This window comes from Bombina bombina, chromosome 3 (genome assembly GCF_027579735.1).
Source record: "Bombina bombina isolate aBomBom1 chromosome 3, aBomBom1.pri, whole genome shotgun sequence".
NCBI lineage: Eukaryota > Metazoa > Chordata > Amphibia > Anura > Bombinatoridae > Bombina > Bombina bombina.
In genome coordinates, this window is record NC_069501.1 from 1,245,902,737 (window position 1) to 1,245,925,099 (window position 22,363).

At 38.9% G+C, this 22,363-nt stretch overlaps 1 protein-coding gene across 6 annotated transcripts in view; it reads left to right on the top strand.

Annotated features, from left to right (window-relative positions):
* SLCO2B1 (solute carrier organic anion transporter family member 2B1) overlaps positions 1-22,363 on the top strand; it is a 490,516-nt gene that overhangs the window by 427,249 nt on the left and 40,904 nt on the right. For all 6 annotated transcript variants that reach the window (XM_053708763.1, XM_053708761.1, XM_053708765.1 and 3 more), the window contains 2 exons: positions 3,637-3,835; positions 7,951-8,110. In XM_053708763.1, coding sequence (XP_053564738.1) covers positions 3,637-3,835; positions 7,951-8,110 — 359 coding nt within the window. The remainder of the gene's footprint in view (positions 1-3,636; positions 3,836-7,950; positions 8,111-22,363) is intronic.

Genomic DNA, 22,363 nt, shown 5'->3' on the forward strand with positions numbered 1-22,363 from the left:
ACCGCCATCATTCTGACTTATCTATTTCTGATGAGGATCTATCTGGTTCAGAAGATTCTGCCTCAGATATTGACACTGATAAATCTTCATATTTGTTTAAGATGGAGTTTATTCGTTCTTTACTTAAAGAAGTGTTGATTGCATTAGATATGGAGGAGTCTAGTCCTCTTGATATTAAAACTAATAAGCGTTTAAATTCAGTTTTTAAACCTCATGTAGTTATTCCAGAAGTTTTTCCAGTTCCTGATGCTATTTCAGAAGTAATTTCTAGGGAATGGAATAGTCTGGGTACTTCATTTACTCCTTCTCCAAGGTTTAAGAAATTGTACCCTTTGCCATCTGATAGATTAGAGTTTTGGGACAAAATCCCCAAAGTTGATGGGGCTATCTCTACTCTTGCTAAACGTACTACTATTCCTACGGTAGATAGTACTTCTTTTAAGGATCCTTTAGATAGGAAGCTTGAATCCTTTCTAAGGAAGGCTTATTTATGTTCAGGTAATCTTCTTAGACCTGCTATTTCTTTGGCTGATGTTGCTGCAGCTTTCACTTTCTGGTTGGAGGCTTTAGCGCAACAAGTGTCAGACCATAATGCTTATAGCATTGTTAAACTTCTTCAACATGCTAATAACTTTGTTTGTGATGCCATTTTCGATATCATTAGAATTGATGTCAGGTATATGTCTTAAGCTTTTTTAGCTAGAAGAGCTTTATGGCTTAAGTCTTGGAATGCAGATATGACTTCTAAGTCAATGTTGCTTTCTCTTTCTTTCCAAGGTAATCAATTATTTGGTTTTCAGTTAGATTCAATAATTTCAACTGTTACTGGGGGGAAGGGAGCCTTTTTGCCTCAGGACAAAAAATCTAAAGGTAAATATAGGGCTGCTAATCGTTTTCGTTCCTTTCGTCAGAATAAGGAACAAAAGCCTGACCCTTCCCCTAAAGGAACAGTTTCCGTTTGGAAACCTTCTCCAGTCTGGAATAAATCCAAGCCTTTTAGAAAGTCAAAACCAGCTCCCAAATCCGCATGAAGGTGCGGCCCTCATTCCAGCACAGCTGGTAGGGGGCAGGTTACGATTTTTCAAAGATGTTTGGATCAATTCAATTCAAAGTCTTTGGATTCAGAACATTGTTTCACAAGGGTACAGAATTGGTTTCAAGGTAAGACCGCCTGTGAGAAGATTTTTTCTCTCACGCATTCCAGTAAACCCAGTAAAGGCTCAGGCATTTCTGAAATGTGTTTCAGACCTAGAGTCGGCTGGGGTAATTGTGCCAGTTCCAGTTCTGGAACGGGGTCTGGGGTTTTACTCAAATCTGTTCATTGTACCAAAGAAGGAGAATTCCTTCAGACCAGTTCTGGATCTAAAAATATTGAATCGTTATGTAAGGATACCAACATTCAAAATGGTGACTATAAGGACTATTCTGCCTTTTGTTCAGCAAGGGCATTATATGTCTACAATAGACTTACAGGATGCATATCTTCATATTCCTATCCATCCAGATCACTATCAGTTTCTGAGATTCTCTTTTCTAGACAAGCATTACCAGTTTGTTGCTCTTCCGTTTGGCCTAGCAACAGCTCCAAGGATCTTTTCAAAGGTTCTATGTGCCCTTCTCTCTGTAATCAGAGAACAGGGCATTGCGGTATTTCCTTATTTGGACGATATCTTGGTACTTGCTCAGTCTTTACATTCTGCAGAATCTCATACGAATCAACTTGTGTTGTTTCTTCAAAGACATGGTTGGAGGATCAATTTACCAAAGAGTTCCTTGATTCCTCAGACAAGGGTAACCTTTTTGGGTTTCCAAATTGATTCAGTGTCCATGACTTTGTCTCTAACAGAAAAGAGACGTCTGAAATTAGTTTCAGCTTGTCGAAACCTTCAGTCTCAATCATTCCCTTCGGTAGCTTTGTGCATGGAAATTCTAGGTCTCATGACTGCTGCATCAGACGCGATCCCTTTTGCTCATTTTCACATGAGACCTCTCCAGCTTTGTATGCTGAACCAATGGTGCAGGGATTATACAAAGATATCACAATTAATATCCTTAAATCCCAATGTTCGATCTTCTCTGACTTGGTGGTTGGATCACCATTGTTTAATTCAAGGGGCCTCTTTTGTTCGTCCAACCTGGACTGTGATCTCAACAGATGCGAGTCTTTCAGGTTACGGAGTTGTATGGGGATCTCTGACAGCGCAGGGGGTTTGGGAATCTCAGGAGGTGAGATTACCACTCAACATTTTGGAACTCCGTGCGATTTTCAAAGCTCTTCAGTTCTGGCCTCTTCTGAAGAGAGAATTGTTTATTTGTTTTCAGGAAGACTTCTAGTCTATTTGTTGTCTTTTCTGGTTCTAGGAAAGGTCAGAAGGCTTCTGCCATTTCTTTGGCATCTTGGTTAAAGTTTTTGATTCATCATGCTTATCTGGAGTCGGGTAAATCCCCGCCTCAAAGGATTACGGCTCATTCTACTAGGTCAGTTTCTACTTCCTGGGCTTTTAAGAATGAAGCTTCTGTTGATCAGATTTGCAAAGCAGCAACTTGGTCTTCTTTGCATACTTTTACTAAATTCTACCATTTTGATGTTTCTTCTTCTTCTGAAGCAGTTTTTGGTAGAAAAGTACTTCAGGCAGCTGTTTCAGTTTGATTCTTCTGCTTATAATTTCAGTTTTTTTCATTTTAAGATTAAAACTTTTTGATTTGGGTTATGGATTATTTTTTCAGTGGAATTGGCTGTCTTTATTTAATCCCTCCCTCTCTAGTGACTCTTGCGTGGAAGTTCCACATCTGGGGTATCTGCTATCCCATACGTCACTAGCTCATGGACTCTTGCCAATTACATGAAAGAAAATATAATTTATGTAAGAACTTACCTGATAAATTCATTTCTTTCATATTGGCAAGAGTCCATGAGACCCACCCTTTTGTGGTGGTTATGATTTTTTTGTATAAAGCACAATTATTCCAATTCCTTGTTTGATGCTTTCGCTCCTTTCTTATCACCCCACTTCTTGGCTATTCGTTAAACTGAATTGTGGGTGGGGTGAGGGGTGTATTTATAGGCATTTTGAGGTTTGGGAAACTTTGCCCCTCCTGGTAGGAATGTATATCCCATACGTCACTAGCTCATAGACTCTTGCCAATATGAAAGAAATGAATTTATCAGGTAAGTTCTTACATAAATTATGTTTTTCTTTTTCTACCAGAGCCACAAAAACACATAGTTCTGCTTTTTCCCAAGGGCTGCATGTGGCCCTTGTACTACCAGTTGGCAATCCCTACTCAACGTTTATTAGAGAGTTTTATTTTTTATCTCTATTCCCTACTGTCAAAATGTGTGCAACAAACTTCTTCAAAAAGGTTAAAGGCATAGTCAAAGTTACACCCCTGGAAATCCCTCATACTGATTGAAGGCGTGGCTAGTAATTGGAGCATACACAAGTACAGTTGCTTCTCATTTGCTTACCAGCTTTATCCTTACCTAGAGCAGCACAGGGCACAACCTTCATCATATATCTTACCCTTTGCAGAATTTTATTTTTTAAAATAAAATATTCTAATAAAGGGTATGTTTTCTTTTCACACTAGCATGTCACTTTAATTGCTTTTCAATAGTTGTTGTATCTTCTGCAGGATCAGTTAACATCCCTGGTGCCATGGCTGGCATTGTGGTCGGGGGGATTATCATGAAGAAATTCCACCTAACTCCAAAGCAATGTGGAGCATTGTGTGTTATGGGATTAACACTCTGCGTTGCAGTAGCATTTCCTCTGCTTTTCCTTGGATGTTCAACACAGAAGTTTGCAAGCCCACAAAATGACTACCATGGGAGGTAACGTATGAGTTACTAACAAACCACAACATACCTACTAACATTTGTGGCTCTGTATCTGAGACCCATTGGTTGAGGGGAGCCTGTGGGCGTGTCCTGTGATCAGTGGGTGGGGCTAAGAGCAGGACAGAGCTCAGATTATGGATCAGTATAGTTGGGAGATTTGCTATAATACTGAGTGTTGTATGTCATTGGGCAAATAGATATATAATCTGATTTTTTAAATAAGAAAAAAAAAAGTATTTAGTTGCAATAACGAGAGATATAAAAATGTTCTTAGCTCTAGGCCTTAAAAGGACACTGAATCCAATTTTTTTCTTTCGTGATTCAGATAGAGCATGACATTTTAAGCAACTTTCTAATTTACTCCTATTATCAAAATTTCTTCATTCTCTTGGTATCTTTATTTGAAATGTAAGAATGTAAGATTAGATGCCAGCCCATTTTTGGTGAACAACCTGTATTGTCCTTGCTGATTGGTGGATAAATTCATCAACCAGTATAAAAGTGCTATCCAGAGTTCTGAACCAAAAAAAAAGCTTAGATGCCTTCTTTTTCAAATAAAGATAGCAAGAGACGAAGATATATTTATCTTAAAGGGGTATTAAAAACTAAAATGATAAAATAACACATAAGAAAAAGAATAAATAATGGTAGAATATTTTTTTATTAGCAAAAAGAATTGTATTTGGAAAACAAATTTATACTCTTTTTCTCCCCCCCAGATTTTGGTTAGTTCAGAAACTAGATAGAAACTAGGATAACTGTTATTTGTTTGCAAAATGAAAACCAAACTACAAATGTCTAATATTTTTGCAAAAAGATTAAACCAAAGCTCTTTAATTTGATATTGAAACCAATCAGACATATATGATTCTGTATGTTTTTTTTTTAGTAGGGGCAGGTTACACACTGGCTGATGAAACCCCTCCTAAATCTATATTATTGGCTAGGGGCACAGATCTACCATAAGCAAACAGTCCTTTTATTCATTAGACCATGTCATTTTGTTTGCATGAGTAATTCCAGCTTACTATGTAACATAGAAATACTACATTCAAATGGGTTAAACACATAGGTAAATCCCCACTCAGGAGACTCCTATGCAAAATACAGTCAGTGAGCCAGTAAGGATTGCAGTTGTTGTATTTAGCCACTGATGACCAGGGATTTTTTTATGATAGGGGGCTGCAATGTTTATAGCTTCCAAATAGGATGTTAAAGGGACATGAAACCCATTTTTTTTCCCCGTTATTTAAATAAAGCATACAATTGTAAACATTTTTCTAATTTCCTTCTATTATCAATTTTGCTTTATTCTCTTGGTATCCTTTCTTGAAGGAGCAGAAATGCACAACTGGGAGATAACTGAACACATTGGCAAGCCAATAAAAAGAGGCATACATGTGCAGGCACCAATAAGCAGCTAGCTCCCAGCTCCTGACTCTATCTAGATGTGCTTTTCAACAAAGGATACCAAAAGAATTAAGCAAATTAGATAAAAAGTTCATTGTAAAGCTGTTTAAAAATGTATGCTCTAGCTAAATCATGAAAGAATTCTTTTTATTTCATGTCCCTTTAACTATTTGTTTAATGTCTTTGTGGTGATTATAGCTGTGGTAAAAATTAAACTTTGCCATATACTTTCATTATTTTATCCTTTTCTTGTAATTACGCTCTTAATATTAAGGTTTTCTAATTCCACTTAGTTTCTATAAGGTAATGGGCATCACCATGTTTAAACCTAGTCTCCACTCATCTAATCTCTTCTGCTGAGAACAAATAGGGACACAAAAACACCTAGATTACATGAGGAGTGCTAAAATATTAGCGCTATTGATCACCGCTGAAGTTAAATCAATAGCATTTATTGCTGCACTAATATTACAAGTTTAAAGGGACATGAAACCCAACATTTTTCTTTCTTGATTCTTTGAGCCTTTCCCAGTACAACACCTTATCATATACCATATCCCTTTAAATCATTTTTAAAACATGTATTTAAAAAAACCCCATATTTTTTACCATTTATAAATCTGAGTGAAATACTTTATTTTATCATACATGTGATTTATATACGTTTACTGTGGACTTAACACTTTGTTTGAGGTCTCTAGACGCAACAACTTTTTTACCGCTGTTATGCGTTGTGTTTGAGTAAAGCACATAACTCACCGCTATAATCTGAGCGATGTTTAGAGTGGCAGTGCTATCCATTGAAAGTATGAGGCTCCCTAAAAGTAACGCCTGCTACGCTTACATGGTTTGGTAATTCTTTTTTTTACCATGGATTTGTAATATCAGAATGTGGGCTATTGTTAGCATGGGCCACGAAAGTGCCCCACTAGCAATCTGAGCCGAAATGTGCAAATGATGGCTGTGTGGAATGTACCAATGTTAGAGGAGCTTTTAAATCCTGATGAATAATAGTACTTTAATATGGGTTTATTTTATGCACCCACTGTTTTCCTACCTATTTGTCTCTACTTGTCCTCAGCAGAAGAGATAAATGAAGGGAAATCCCTAAGTTCAAACATGGTGGCACCCATTACCTTATGGAAAATATCTTCAATATTTAAACAACTAAAATAATTTTACAAAATGCATCTACGTATTATTCTCAGTCCGGTGTTTCCATTGAATACATCTTCATATTTAACTTTAATTTGCTGTTCAATAGCTATTTAAAGAAATAGTTAACTTGTCTCAGTAATACAAAAATGATGAAATATTGCACATTATTAAATTTCAAATCAAAGTGCTCTGATGATAGTTAACTTGCGCGATATTGAAAAATCAAACTTGCGCGCATATTACAGGGTTGAAAGTTAAAGCGCGTCACTGAGGGCAATCTAAATTTGTGCTTGTCTGGTTAGCACAACTGAAAACCTTGCGTAAAGGTTTAGGGCTAAAATTAAAGTTGCACTAAACTCAACATAAATACATTAAAATAAAATGTTACATTTATATATACACAATCTGATAAAAAATGTTCATGGTGCAAAGGTATCAGATGACAATGAACAAACAAATACAATCAACAGTGTAAAAATGTAACCATCAAATATATTCACAGAGTGACTAAAGTGTAATTTATCGTACCAAAAGTAAAATTAGAGACATATTCCTGCTATTTTATAGTCTGGGGAAAAAATCTATTGAGTACAGTTTGTCCGAGTTTGTAAAACTCTCTCAACCTTGGCCTATGATAAAAAGTCGAATAAAAAAACAATAGCCAGGGTGAGATGTATAATGTAACAGAGCTATACCAGGTTTTTGAGACAGGCCAAATTTTTTAAGTTGCCTTAAAGGGACACTGAACCCAAATGTTTTCTTTCATAATTCAGATAGAGCAGCAATTTTAAACAACTTTCTAATTTACTCCTATTATAAATTTGTCCTCATTCTCTTAGTATCTTTATTTAAAAAGTTGGAATGTAAGGTTAGGAGCCGGCGCACCTTTGGTTCCACACCTGGCTAGCACCTGCTTATTAGTGGCTAAATGCAGACTTTATGATGATACTTTTTAATTATAGTAAAATATTAACGTCCCATTTTAAATCATGTTGAAGTGTTGTGCCAAGGAATTTGTACGATGTAACTCTGTCTACTGTGTAATATTTCATTCTCAGAGAAAAAGGCGATGGAGACTTTTTTTTTTTTTTTTAAATCAATTACATTCTCTTTGGTTTTATGAATATTTAGTTGTAAATTGTTTGCTCCACTCCATGTTACCAGCCTATCTACTTCCATGTTACAGCTCAATTCATCTTCATGGGAGATAAACCCAATCAGAGTAAAATAATAAATTCAATAATGTCACAGATTAATTTGCAGAAGCACAGTCATTAGTATATAAGGAATAGAGCGAGAGAGAAATAACACAACCTGCACGCATTATATGGTGGTGGTTGTGTGCAAGCGAAAGGGCTAAATTAGCGCGCCACTTGTAATCGGGACCAATATTGGTAACAAACATTTAATGGGACACTCAAGTGTCACTTCATTATTCAGATAGAGCTATTGCATTGACTTCTTATAATGCATTTGCTGTTTATGCAGATCTACTTTATTTACTGATCTTTTAAGTATTTATCTTTTGTCCTTGTATTTAGTTCCGGGATATGGCAAAATGTCACCAATTGCAGCAACAAATGCAGCTGCTCTGAGACAGCTTTCAACCCTATCTGTGGTTCTGATGGGACAGAGTACATTTCCCCCTGCTTTGCTGGCTGTGAACAAGTCAATTTTGATCAAAAAGATAACAATGTTCAGGTAAGTAAATCTTTCCGAAAAACCCTGACTCACTTTTTGGAGAATATCATCAGAACATTCTCTTCTGACAGATGAACAGTTTTATTACAGTAGTAGTTTATTATTGCTAAAAAAAAAACTAACAAAACAGCAACTGTAACTTATTTTCTATCTAATAAGAAAAATGCAGTAAAAGAAATATTCAATAAAACATTATATAGATACATAAACCTCAACTGCACATTCTGTTAAAATTGCAAAACAGAAAAATTGCTTCTCTCTATATAAACATATAATACAATAAACAAGGCAATACAAGAACAATTCTTGTTTATTTGAGTTATGGGTATGACACACAAGTTCATACACTACAGTAGATCAGAGAACGCTTTACCCAATCATTCCTGTTAGCCATATGTCTTTATTAAAGGGGACATTAAATTGTAATGTTCCCAAAAAGTTTTATTCTGAAAACTGAAATCACTTTGCAGTTTGTTTTTATCATAAAAATATTGTTTGCTCTTCCTTTAATCGGATCTGAAAAGTTTACTTTTTCCACTTTGCATTCTGAGGAATTCAGAAACCTCATGAGTCATCTGGTTTGCTGCACAGTGATTGGTTGATGTTCAAAAGGATTTTTAAATTGTCCTTGGATTGCAACACAGTACTAATGTTAACAAAATAACAATTTTAAATTGTTATAAAACATTTATTGATACAGATTTTGTGCAGTCTTGTATTTAAATGCATTTATATACGCATACATTAAAGGGGCAAAAAAGTCATAATTAGACAATCATAATTTAGGCAGAACATACAATTTTAAACATCTTTCCAATTGACTGCTATTATTCCATTTGTTTACTTCTCTTGTTATCCTTTGCTGAAAGGTTTATCTAGGTAAGCTCAGGAGCAGCAAATAACCTAGGTTCTAGCTGCTGATTGGAGGCTGCATATCTGTACCGATTGTCATTGACTCACCCATGTGGTCAGTTAGAAACCAGTAGTGCATTGCTTCTCCTTCAACAAATGATACAAAGAGAATGAAGAACATTTGATAATAGAAGTAAACTGGAAAGTTGTTTAAAATGGTAGGTTCTACCTAAATCATGAAATAAACATTTTGGGTTTAAACAAATTTTTAATGTCTCTTTTCTTTTTTAAGGGGTAATCTCCCACATGTCCCTGGTCTAGCCTCTTCAGCAGCTCAGCTCAGATCGGCTCTTCCTTCACTGTCGGAAAATCACTCGCCACTACAGTGCAGTTGCCGCCTAACTCTAGTCTCTGCTACGCAGTTAAAATTGTGTGTGCGGAGGCGGAGCTGAGAAGCTGAGTGCTGACAGAGCCAGGGCAGCTGGGCAGGTCATTAATAATATGTGGACCGGATTCGGATATACACACTAACACACCTGACTGGCAGTGGCCGGTCCACATATTGCAGGCTGCCGCTTACCTGTTACGCGGTCCTTCCGGCTCCTCCACGCTGCTCCTCTCCAGACTCCGCCAGTCCAGTCTTTCAGTTTCTTTCCTGCAAATTATCCTGCAGTGCTACACCACCGCCACGGCTAGTGGTTTTGGTTGTGCAAAACTGGGGAATGGGTAATAAAGGGATTATCTATCTTTTTAAACAATAACAATTTTCAAGTAGACTGTCCCTTTAAAGCAGTGGTCCACTGATGGTCAACAAGAAGATGTTGGTGGTCCTTGACACCATCAAGCAGGAATTAATCTCCTCTGATGGTGTCACCCCGTCGCGCCGCAACTCCCTACAGTGCCTGGCAGGACATCAGTGAAAACCAACGGAGGAGGAGTAAAATTACAATCGCCCTACGCACAATTGCGTAGTACTGCGCAACTTGTGTAGCTAGATTGTATTTTTAACTCCTGCCGCCCTGTGTGCTGCTCATAGGAAGATGCTTTCATTCTAAAGCCAGCAGAGGTTGGTATAGTCTTGGCTTGAAATAGTGGAATTAAAGTATGTATATATATATATATATATATATATATATATATACAGTTGCAGGAAAAAGTATGTGAACCCTTTGGAATGATATGGATTTCTGCACAAATTGGTCATAAAATTTAATCTGATCATCATCTAAGTCACAACAATAAACAATCACATTCTGCTTAAACTAATAACACACAAAGAATGAAATGTTGCCATGTTTTTATTGAACACACCATGTAAACATTCACAGTGCAGGTGGAAAAAGTATGTGAACCCTTGGATTTAATAACTGGTTGAACCTCCTTTGGCAGCAATAACTTCAACCAAACATTTCCTGTAGTTGCAGATCAGACGTGCACAATGGTCAGGAGTAATTCTTGACCATTCCTCTTTACAGAACTGTTTCAGTTCAGCAATATTCTTGGGATGTCTGGTGTGAATCGCTTTCTTGAGGTCATGCCACAGCATCTCAATCGGGTTGAGGTCAGGACTCTGACTGAGCCACTTCAGAAGGCGTATTTTCTTCTGTTTAAGCCATTCTGTTGTTGATTTACTTATGTGCTTTGGGTCATTGTCCTGTTGCAACACCGATCTTCTGTTGAGCTTCAGCTGGTAGACAGATGGCCTTAAGTTCTCCTGCAAAATGTCTTGATAAACTTGGGAATTCATTTTTCCTTCGATGATAGCAATCCGCCCAGGCCCTGACGCAGCAAAGCAGCCCCAAACCATGATGCCCCCACCACCATACTTCACAGGGATGAGGTTTTGATGTTGGTGTGCTGTGCCTCTTTTTCGCCACACATAGTGTTGTGTGTTTCTTCCAAACAACTCAACTTTGGTTTCATCTGTCTACAGAATATTTTGCCAGTACTGCTGTGGAACATCCAGGTGCTCTTGTGCAAACTGTAAACATGCAGCAATGTTTTCTTTGGACAGCAGTGGCTTCCTCTGTGGTATCCTCCCATGAAATCCATTCTTGTTTAGTTCTTTACGTATTGTATATTCGCTAACAGGGATGTTAGCATTTGCCAGTGACTTTTGTAAGTCTTTAGCTGACACTCTAGTATTCTTCTTCACCTCATTGAGCAGTCTGCGCTGTGCTCTTGCAGTCTTCTTTACAGGACAGCCACTTCTAAGGAGAGTAGCAGCAGTGCTGAACTTTCTCCATTTATAGACAATTTGTCTTACCGTGGACTGATGAACAGCAAGGGTTTTGGAGATACTTTTATAACCCTTTCCAGCTTTATGCAAGTCAACAATTCTTAATCGTAGGTCTTCTGAGAGCTCTTTTGTGCGAGGCATCATTCACATCAGGCAATGCTGTAACCAACACCTCCAATCACATCTCATTGATTGGACTCCAGTTGGCTGACATCTCACTCCAATTAGCTCTTGGAGATGTCATTAGTCTAGGGGTTCACATACTTTTACCACCTGCACTGTGAATGTTTACATGGTGTGTTCAATAAAAACATGGCAACATTTCATTCTTTGTGTGTTATTAGTTTAAGCAGACTGCGATTGTCTATTGTTGTTACTTAGATGATGATCAGATCACATTTTATGACCAATTTGTGCAGAAATCCATATCATTCCAAAGGGTTCACATACTTTTTCTTGCAACTGTATATATATATATATCCTTTGCCTGTCTCTTTATAGTAGTTTTTCTAAATCCTTCAGATGGACTTACATCACTGTTTGTCTTCCTCCCCTCCATCTTCTTTTTTTTTAAATATTAATTATTTTTTTATTCTAATAATTTTATTCCACCTGAATTCCAGTAATTGCTATCCAGCAGATCAGCCATATCCCACCTGTATTATAGTGATTGCCAGTAACATCAGTCGTGGTTAGCTCACATCCATATTGAGAGCTTTCTGATATAAACTTAATTTATTACTCCAATGTCTGACCATGATCATAAGTAGTTTTGAATAATTCCTAGCTGGGGAGGTAACTTGGAAGTCTTGTGGTCCTTTTAAACATAATTCTTTTTTTCCCACTTTCTGCCTCTCTGTTTCCACTCACCCTTCATCTGTCATTTGGAAGTATTCTCTCAGTTCTGTTATTCAGTTAGTTAATTCCAAAAAATAATTCTTAAAAATGTGTAAATTTATACATAATTCAAACTTAGCTATGGTTATACTAGCTATGTACAGTATGTGTGTGTGTGTATATATATATATATATATATATATATATATATATAATGTAAACTTAGCTATGGTTATACTAGCTATGTATAGTATGTGTGTGTGTGTGTATATATATATATATTGTAAACTTAGCTATGGTTATACTAGCTATGTACAGTATGTGTGTGTGTGTATATATATATATATATATATATATATATAATGTAAACTTAGCTATGTTATACTAGATATGTACAGTATGTATATATATATATATATATATATATATATATATATATAAATATATATATATATATATATATATATATATATATATATATAAAGTAAACTTAGCTATGGTTATACTAGTTATGTACAATATGTGTGTGTATATATATATATATATATATATATATATAAAGTAATCCTAGCTATGGTTATACTAGTTATGTACAGTATGTGTGTGTGTATATATATATATATATATATATATGTATATATATATATATATATATATATATATATATATATATATATATATATATATACACACACACACACACATAATAGAGGTTTATACCTTTTAAAAACAAAATAATGTTAGTGGTCCACGGGATTCAATTTGTGAGTTTAGTGGTCCCGGAGGTTCGAAAGTTTGGCGACCCCTGCTTTAAAGTAATAATCACTTCATTAATTACCCTTTGGATTGTAAACAGGGTGCTTAACTGCTTCTGGCTCAGTTTGTATACTCATGTTTTGTCTTTATTAGTGTGTTCCCCTATAGTACTGCAGATTAGGAGAGCACAAACAAATGACAATGGTGACTATAACGAATAATAATAACTGATGGATTCAGTGGTTGTAGGTCAAGTCTGGGTTTATAAAGGGAACACAGATGTACGTTGTCATGTTGGCATATAGTTTGCATAATAGGGGTACAAGAGACTAGGGGACAGATTTAACAAGCCCTGAATCTGGCCATCTCGCCCTGTTTCTGCGTGAGCCTTCAGGCTCACGGGAAATAGGAGTTAAGAAGCAGCAGTCTTAAGACCGCTTCTCCATAACTGTATCCGCCACCTGAGCGGTGTACAGCAATCAACCCGATCCTATACAATCGGGTTGTTTGACTCCTTCTGCTAGTGGCCAATTGGCCGCTAATCTGCAAGGGGTGCATTGAACAAGCAGTTCACCAGAATTGCTTGTGCAATGCTAAATGCGGGCAGCGTAAACAGTCTGCATTCAGCGATCTCTGGCGGACATGATACGCTGCAGCCAGGAAATAATGAATCGGCCCCATGGTCTGGAATATTTTGTGGGCATATACTGTAGTTGACATTAAGGGTAATGGAAGCTATTTGCTTTGGAGTAAAATAGGAAAGTATCTGCTTTGGAATGTAATGTGTGGCTAAAACTGTTTTTAACCCCTTAAGGACCAGCGACGTACCCTGTATGTCGCTGGCCTTTTTTTGGGACTTGATTGTTTTATAGCGCGGTCTTGCCACCAGCGTTGAAACTGCTCTATTCCACAAAGCCTGCTGGAGGGAGTGCATTAATAGCGTGTTCTTGCTAGACTTGTGCTATGTCCTGAAAAAAACCTTAACAACCAGTGACATACAGGGTACATTGTGGTCATTAAGGGGTTAAAGAAGATACAAGGGCATCATTGTTGTTTGAGCTCTGATATTTACTTATACTAATAAAATAGGAGTTGCACGGGGCATGGGTAGGGTCAGGCATTACACATGTGCCTGGTTGCCCATTTAATATGAGCTCAAATTAAGGGTGTGCAAGAATAAATAGTTACTAAATGTAAGAACATGCTCAAATTCTCTATAAATTGTATCATTATTTCCCTCCAGCCCATCCCTGACATAAAGTTTCAATTCACATGCGGTTACCTAGCAATCTATAGCTGCCATAATTTGATTTAAACATGCTGAAGTAATAAAGAATATTCACAACCGCAGGGCTAGCATTTGCTCTCCTACTGACATTTTTAATTTACGCAGGAATACATAGTACTCTGTTATGAGATAGCTTAGCATTTTATGTATTCTCTAGTGAGCTGTATGGGGGATGAACATTATCCAAGCAATAAATAGAGAAGACATCATTATTATTATCATATATATTTATATAGCGGCACACAAATTCCGTAGTGCATCGTAACCAGATACCTGTATTTCTATGTGTTTGGAATCAAGGAGATTGAAATAATAATGTCAGCACTTGAAAGTGTAAAATAATGAAAACTAAAAATACCAACATCCACTATGAAAGTTATAGCTTTCCCTGTTTGCTTTCAACCCTAATTTGCAGAATCACTTGCTGATGCCAAGGCTCAGAGAGATCTTATGACGACTAGACATGCCTCTGCCTCTATTTTATCCGTTGGATGTGAGAGCAAGAGCGATAAAGAGAGAGAACAAGATCCTTAAAATGTTGGCTGTTTATTGAAATTACTGTTGCACAAGCATAACTCACTAAATTCCATAAAAAAATAGGGGCTGAAGCTGTAAATTGTGACAAGCGCAAGCTGACACCCACAGAAAGTAAACTTAATGAAGCTCTCTGGAATGGAGAATCTTGTAGGAGCGAGAAAGCTTAAAGGGACATAAAAATGGAAAGTGAGAATGCTGTAGTGTGCTTGAGCATTCTGTTTTTACAATATTGCTTGTCAATAACTATCGGCTAGATTACGAGTTTTGCGGTATGAGGGGTGCGTTGCTAACTTGCACTTTATTCTCACCGCTCACTTTCCTACAGCGCTGGTATTACAGGTTTTTTTTTTTTTTTTAATAATTTTATTTATTTCCAGCACATGTTAACAGCAACACATTAAATATAATACTTCAAGGTTACAAAATGCAAGTGACAGATAGTGTTACCTCAACAGTACTGGGTTTTTACAATATTTTTCTAGTAGATGAATCAATCCCTCTCCTTCCCCACTCCCCCTTCTGTTTTAGTTACTCTCATCTGACTTTCAATAATAAATTCACTTTACATTCAGGAAAACTTCTTCCGACAGAAACAGTACCATTACATTAGATTTTGTGAACTCTTTTACTGCTTATTCCTCTACGAGGATATGATTATGTCTGTCCTTGGGTGTGTTGAAAGTTCATATCAGTCCATATACCCAATATTGTAGCAGTTGGCCACTCCATCAGGAGTGTGAGTCTCCTGATGAACAATCGTCGTGTGATAATAACATAGCAAAATCAAAAGAAAATCACAGGTGAATAACAACATTCCCTCCTATAATCTCAGCCCTCTATATTCAATCTGAGGATTATTCCTACTTAATCTCACCTCGGGCGCTCCCCAGGTTCCTCTCATCATCTATTTTCCATCTCTGTTTCAAGCTCTAGCAATACATGCTATCTGTTAGTGGAAGATATTCCAGTTTCCATGCAGTTGGGCATTGAGTAAATATTCAGAGTCTTTGAATGGGTATATGATCTGTTTCTGGTGTGATAAGCTTAGACTATTGATGAAGGGTTCCCATTTTGTCATGAAATGTTTCGTCCGTTTCATTATGTCTCCCTGTGTGTCTATTTGTTCGTAGGTCATCTGTTTTTGTAGTGACTCCTTAAGATGGGTCAGGCTCGGGACGATTGGTGTGAGCCAATGTCTGAAGATAAGCTTCCTAGCCTGTAGTATTGTGTTGTGAATAAATCTTGTGTGTTCTCTTGTTTCTATCTGTGCGTGTAAAAATAGTATCGTCTCTTCTGTCAACACTAAATGGGTCCCTAAGATATTCTCCAGCCACTTTCCTGTCATTCCCCAGAATTTTGTTAACCTTGGGCATTCCCATAGCATATGTAAGATATTTGGATTGGGGTATGAACACTTTGGGCAGTTGCCACAGGCCTCGGGGTTCCATTTGTGGAGCATTTTTGGTGTGATGTAGGTGTTGTGCATCAACCTAGTGTGGGATTCACGTATGTCGTTTGAAAGGGATGCTTGTCTTACTTTTGTAAAGCTCTGTTCAATGCTGTTTTCTGCAGACGTCTGTCCAGTTAGGGTAGTCCATGTTGTCTGTAGATGTGTTTTAGTGTCTTCATTTAGTGCCGTTTGGAGGGTATTATAAACATGAGTGATCGAAGTCGCCCCCCCTTTTGTGAGTGATAGTAGTTTATATATGTCGCAGTTGCTCTCAGGCATGTCTCCTGATCTTAACAGTTCCTGTACGTAATGTCTCATCTGCAGGTAAGCAAAGTGATGTTGGTTTGGTATTTTAAATTCTGTCTGGAGGTCTTTAAAGGACTTTACCACCTGGTTATTTTCTGATAATACATGTTTCAAAGTCGTGGCCCCCCACTCTGCCCATTGTTTAAAGGGTTTTGTGGTGAATCCTGCAGGAAAGTCTGGGTTGCCCTGTATAGGAAGAAATACAGTGTGTCTATGTGATGTCTCTAAGGCCTTACAGATCTTCCACCATGCCCTTATTGGGTGGTGTATAAGCGTCAGCCCCTTCGCTATGGGGTCGAGTTGTGCCTTTGTCATATGCGGTAGCATTTTGAGGGACCACGGTCTGATAATTTCCGCTTCAAGTGTCTGATTAGTGAAATGTCCTCTATCCAAGAACCAGTCCATTACGTATTTAGTTAAAGCTGCCCAGTTGTAGTGTTCAATGTTTGGAAGTCCGAACCCTCCCATCGCGGGCGCACATGTCATTTTTCTGTAGCTAATTCTGTGTTTTTTCCCCTTCCACAGAAAGTGTAATATGTCTCTATTCAGGTTAGTGAGGTCTTGTTTGTTTAAGAGCTCTGGGAGCATCTGTAAAGGGTATAACAGCTTTGGGAACAGTATCATTTTAACTAAGCCCACTCTTCCCGACAACGTCAGTGGTAACGTGGACCAGTTCTGTAACAGTCTACGCAGTTCTCCAAATAATGGTCGATAGTTGATCTCGTACCATTGGGCTGGGTCCTTTGATAGAGTAATGCCCAAATATTTAAATGTATTGGTTATTATTTTAAATTTTTCTCTAAGGGGTGTCGAGGGATCTTTGTCTCGGAGCCATAGTAATTCTGACTTATCTTTGTTAATGCAGTATCCCGAGATCGCACTAAATTCATCTATAATTTGCATTATTATTGGAAGGTTTCTTCTGGGGTTCTGTGTGTATAGGAGCATGTCGTCTGCAAAAAGCGACAAGTGGATAGTCTCCCCGCCTATTGTTAAACCTTCCGTGTCTTTCCTAATCCTTACTGCAAGTGGCTCTAGTGCAAGGTCAAAGAGGAGCGGAGACAGGGGGCACCCCTGTCTCGTGCCCCTCATGAGCGAGAAGGGTCTGGATGGGGTACCATTGACCAGAATCGCTGCTTGAGGTTTGTCGTAGATAGTTTCTATTGCCCTCACAAAGGCTCCTTGTATCCCAAACCTGTCTAGTGTGGTGAATAAATGGTCCCATAGAATCTTATCGAACGCTTTTTCTGCGTCTACTAGTACTAAACAAGCGTCAACAATATCCTGGGTCTGGTCAGTGTCTTTTCCCCCCCCATAGTGTGAGAGTATCAACTGCAGCTTTCTCATGTTTTTGACTGAAGATCTGCCTTTCACGAATCCAGTTTGGTCTTCATGGACCAATGATGGGAGTGCCTCTGCTAGTCTATTAGCTAATATTTTGGTAAACAGCTTGTAGTCCGAATTAAGTAGGGAGATTGGGCGGTACGATTGAGTTATGAGTGGGTCTCTTCCTGGCTTGGGAATGACAGTTATGTTAGCTTCTGTGAATCTGTTTGATAATTTTGCCCTCTCTTCTAGGATAGCGTTATAAAGTAGTGTAAGGGTATCTGATATTTCTTCCTTCACCATTTTGTAGAATTCCCCAGGTAAACCATCCGGTCCCGGGGTTTTCTCCAGGGGTAAAGCTTCAATACATCTAATTACCTCATGGGAGTGAATTGGGGCGTTTAACCTGTTTCGTTGCTCTACATCTAACTGCGGAAGGGTGATGTTTTCCCAGAAGTTTTGCTTCCTTTCTACATCAATACTTTGTGCTCCATATAGATTGGAGTAATAGTCTGTGAATGCTTTATGTATTTCTGGTTCCTGCGTTAGCAATCTATCATTTTCTCTTATGGCAGTAATAATATTGGGTTTTCTGTCTAGCTTTGTAATTTTTGCCAATAGCTTCCCTGTACGGTTACCGTAGCGGTAAAACTTGGCTTGTAAGCGGTTCTGTGCAGAGACTGAGGTTTGTATTAAGTAGGAGTCCCTAAGTTCTTTAACCTCTTTGTACTTGACCCTGTTGTGTTCTGTTGGGTGTCGCAAGTAACGGTTTCTGGCATTTAATAGCTGTCGTAAAAGTAGGTCACCCCTCGCTTTTCGTGATTTAGTCAGTCGTGCAGCGTATTCTGTTACCACTCCTCTCAAGACAGCTTTTGCTGATTCCCAAAATAGGGATATGTCATTCAAGTGTTCTGTGTTCAATTCTTTATATGTTAACCATTCTCCTATCAGGTATTTCCTGAGATTAAGGTCATGATAGAGGTGTGTGGGGAACCTCCATCTGCGAGCCTGTCTATTTACTCGGTCAGTGTCTAACTCCAGTGTAACTGGCGCATGGTCTGAAATGGCTATGGGGTCTATGCGTATCGTTTTGACTTTAGGGCAGAGGTGTCTAGATATCAAAAAATAATCAATACGTGAGAGGGTAGATTTGGAGGGATGTAGACATGTATAGTCCCTTGTGTCTGGATTTTTTTCTCTCCAGATGTCTGCAAGAGCCAATGTAGTTCGAAAATTTTTCAGAATGAGTGTTTCCCTTTTTGCGTCTGCCCATGGTTGTGATTGGTGCGTGATTGTGCCTGGTTTGCGGAATCTGTCTGCTGGCGTATGCGGAGCTATGTTGTAATCGCCCCCTGCTACTATAGGGAGATCTGGGAATTGTAACAGTTGGTTTTGTAAGTGTCTAAAAAACTCTCTTTTTCTTGTGTGAGGTCCGTACACTCCGCAGAGTATCAAACTTTGTGTATCTAGTTGTATCTTAACGATTAAATATCGTCCCTCGGGGTCCTCAACTGTCTGTAAAATTTTATATTGTATGTTTTTACGCAACAGGATTGCTACTCCTCTTGCTCTCTTTGCCTCGAAGGGGGTAAAGAGTACTTCCCCCACCCAACTCTGTTTGAGTTTTTTATGTTCTGCTTGTGAGAGGTGTGTCTCTTCCAGTATTGCTATGTCAGTTTTTTTTGAGTTAAGCTGTCGTAGTATGGTTTTTCTCTTGATTGGGGATGTTATCCCTCCCACATTCCAAGTAGTTATCCTCATTCTACCTGTTACCTTAGGGCACAGGTCAGACTACTAGCTGCGTGTCTGTGTGGCAGTGAATACTGTTGATGTGTGTGTGGCTCAGTGAGTCTATTGAACTTTCTTTCTATTACTTACTTGCAGGATAGTTAGAGTTTATCTTCTGAATAGTTTCCTTTCCTCCCCCAGGGGAGCGCCCGAGATCAATGGTCAATTCTGATTATAAACAAAACAGTTAGAAAACAGTAGTGCAACTTTTAGAAAACAGTAGTGCAACTTTTAACTTTCCCTTACTTTCCACCTCACCCCGCAAATCAACAATAAAGTACTTTTTTAAAGACAAGAAAAAGAGAACCCTCCCTCCCCCCCACTTGCAAAGGATATGGCTCTACATAGCCTATGGTGTAAAACGTTCAAAGTTCTGTGTTCAAAGCTCTTAGGTCCACTCTCAGGTATCTGAGGTGGAGGGTGAGCCCTCCTGATCCGTTCTTGGCTGACGACTCTCTTCTCTTTGTAGATGCAGTTTGAGTTGTTGGGGTGACTCAAAAAACAGTGGTCCCTTCGCTGTGTGTAGGCGCAATCTCGCTGGGTAGAGCAAAGCTGCAGTTCTGCCCTGTTCTATTAGTTGTCTGCAGTAGGGTGAGAATTCCTTCCTTCTGGCTGCTACCGCTGCAGAGTAATCTTGGAACAAGTAGATTTTTTTGCCCTCGTACTCTAAGGATGGGATTTTTCTGTACGCCTGTAGTATAGTGATCTTCGCCTTAAAGTTGAGGTACTTCACCATTACTTGCCTTGGCTGTTGATTCTTGTCTCCTTGTCTTCTTGGATCTCCTATTCTGTGTGCCCTTTCTACCGTGCATGGCAGGCAAGATCTGGGGACATGTAGTAAGTTGGGCAGGGTGTTTTCCGCAAACTCTATGAGTTGTGTCCCTGGGAAAGATTCTGGGATACCCACTATCCGTATGTTGTTTCGTCTCGACCTGTTTTCCAGGTCGTCTATCTTTGCCCACAAACGGTCAGTCTGCTGTTGTAATGTATGAATGTTTGATGCAGCTTCTCTGTGGCGGGTCTCCCCTTCTGCTACTTTCATTTCAACTTGTGTTAGTCTGCCATTGAAAGATTTTACTTCAGCAGTGAGAGAATCCATTCCAGTTTGGAGCTGGTCTATCTTTGGCAAAAATAGGGCTGATATCTGTGACACTATAGGGTGGGTATCAATATGATTTGTGTTTCCCATATCTTCTGTACTTAATGCATTCTGTGTAGTTTCTAAGTGGGTCTTTTTCCTTTCTGCGTTTTTGAGTCTGCTCGTCATAGTGTCTGTTGTTTTAGTGTATGATTGATAATAGTTTTGCATACAGATCTAAGAGTCTCTTCAGCCCAGAGTCTCAGGCAGATTATTGTTTCAGTCGTTATTAGGAGTCTCGGGGCTTTTGAGTATTGAACTTATCAGGACTAGTAGAGAGGTCAATATGCGGTGGGTGTGAGGGGAGGCATGGGATCTGAGGCCTAGCCCTGCATTGTATTAGTGCTCATACCGGTATTGCAAAAGCGATGTTTTCTGATGTAAAGTGCGCTGGCCGTCTTAAGCTCTCTATTCAGGGTTTTCCCAAGCTATATTCTCCTCTTCACTCTGTTTAAAACGCACTGTTGCAGCTGAATTTATCTGTGTGATTTGGGCGCCCTTCCCCTGGGTCACCTTTGAGGGTAAGTGAAGTCAAGTAGTAACCCCAGTGCTCCCGGTTTCAACCTGCTTTGCAGTCTCTCTCAAATGGGGTGGAGGGGTGTCGCTGCGCACCTGTATTTCTCTGGGTAATGGCGGCTTTTCCCGCCAGTATCAAAAGTCAGTTTGTTAGCGAGGGAGATATGTGGGTGAGATGATCGTTTGTCTCCTATTCCCTTTTGTAATTGTGGGGAGTGATTTGTTTTATCTTGTGGGACAGTTACCTATCTCCGGTGACAGGGCTGCAGCTGCAGCTGGTCTCTGCTTCTCCTTCTGTCTTACGACTTGCGGCGGGGGAATCAGTTGGTAGATTCCTAGCTGTTCGATGTCCAGGCAGGTTATTACCCCTCCTGCCAAGGAAAATATAGCTGTTTGGGGATGTTCGCCACCGATATAGTAGAGTTTTGGGCCTTAAAGCTCCGGAGCTCTCTATTCTGCGACCGACACTTTCACCCGCCCACCGGAAGTCGGTATTACAGGTTTTTATAAACCCAACTTTAAAAGACAAGAAGTGAGCGTAGAGCAAAATTGTGCTCCATACCGCATTCCAATACCAGCGCTGCTTAAGTCAGCGGTGAGCTGGTCGTACGTGCTTGTGCACGACTTCCCCATAGACATCAATGGGGACAGCCAGCTGCAAAAAAGCAGCGTTTAGCTCAGTAACGCAGCCCCATTGATTCCTATGGGAAAACACATTTTATGTTTACACCTAACACCCTAACATGAACCCCGAGTCTAAACACCCCTAATCTTACACTTATTAACCCCTTATCTGCTGCTATTTATTAACCCCTAATCTGCTGCTCCGGACATCGCTGCCACCTACATTATACTTATTAACCCCTAATCTGCTACCCTAACATCGCCGACACCTACATTATATTTATTAACCCCTAATCTCCCTCCCCCAATGTTGCCGCAACCTACCTACATTTATTAACCCCTAATCTGCTGCCCCCAACGTCGCTGCCACAATTCTAAATTTATTAACCCCTAAACCTAAATCAATAGGATTGAGCTGGCATTCTATTGGCTGATTGGAACAGCCAATAGAATGCGAGCTCAATCCTATTGGCTGATTGGATCAGCCAATACGATTGAAGTTCAATCCTATTGGCTGATTGCATCAGCCAATAGGATTTTTTCAACCTTAATTCCGATTGGCTGATAGAATTCTATCAGCTAATCGGAATCTAAGG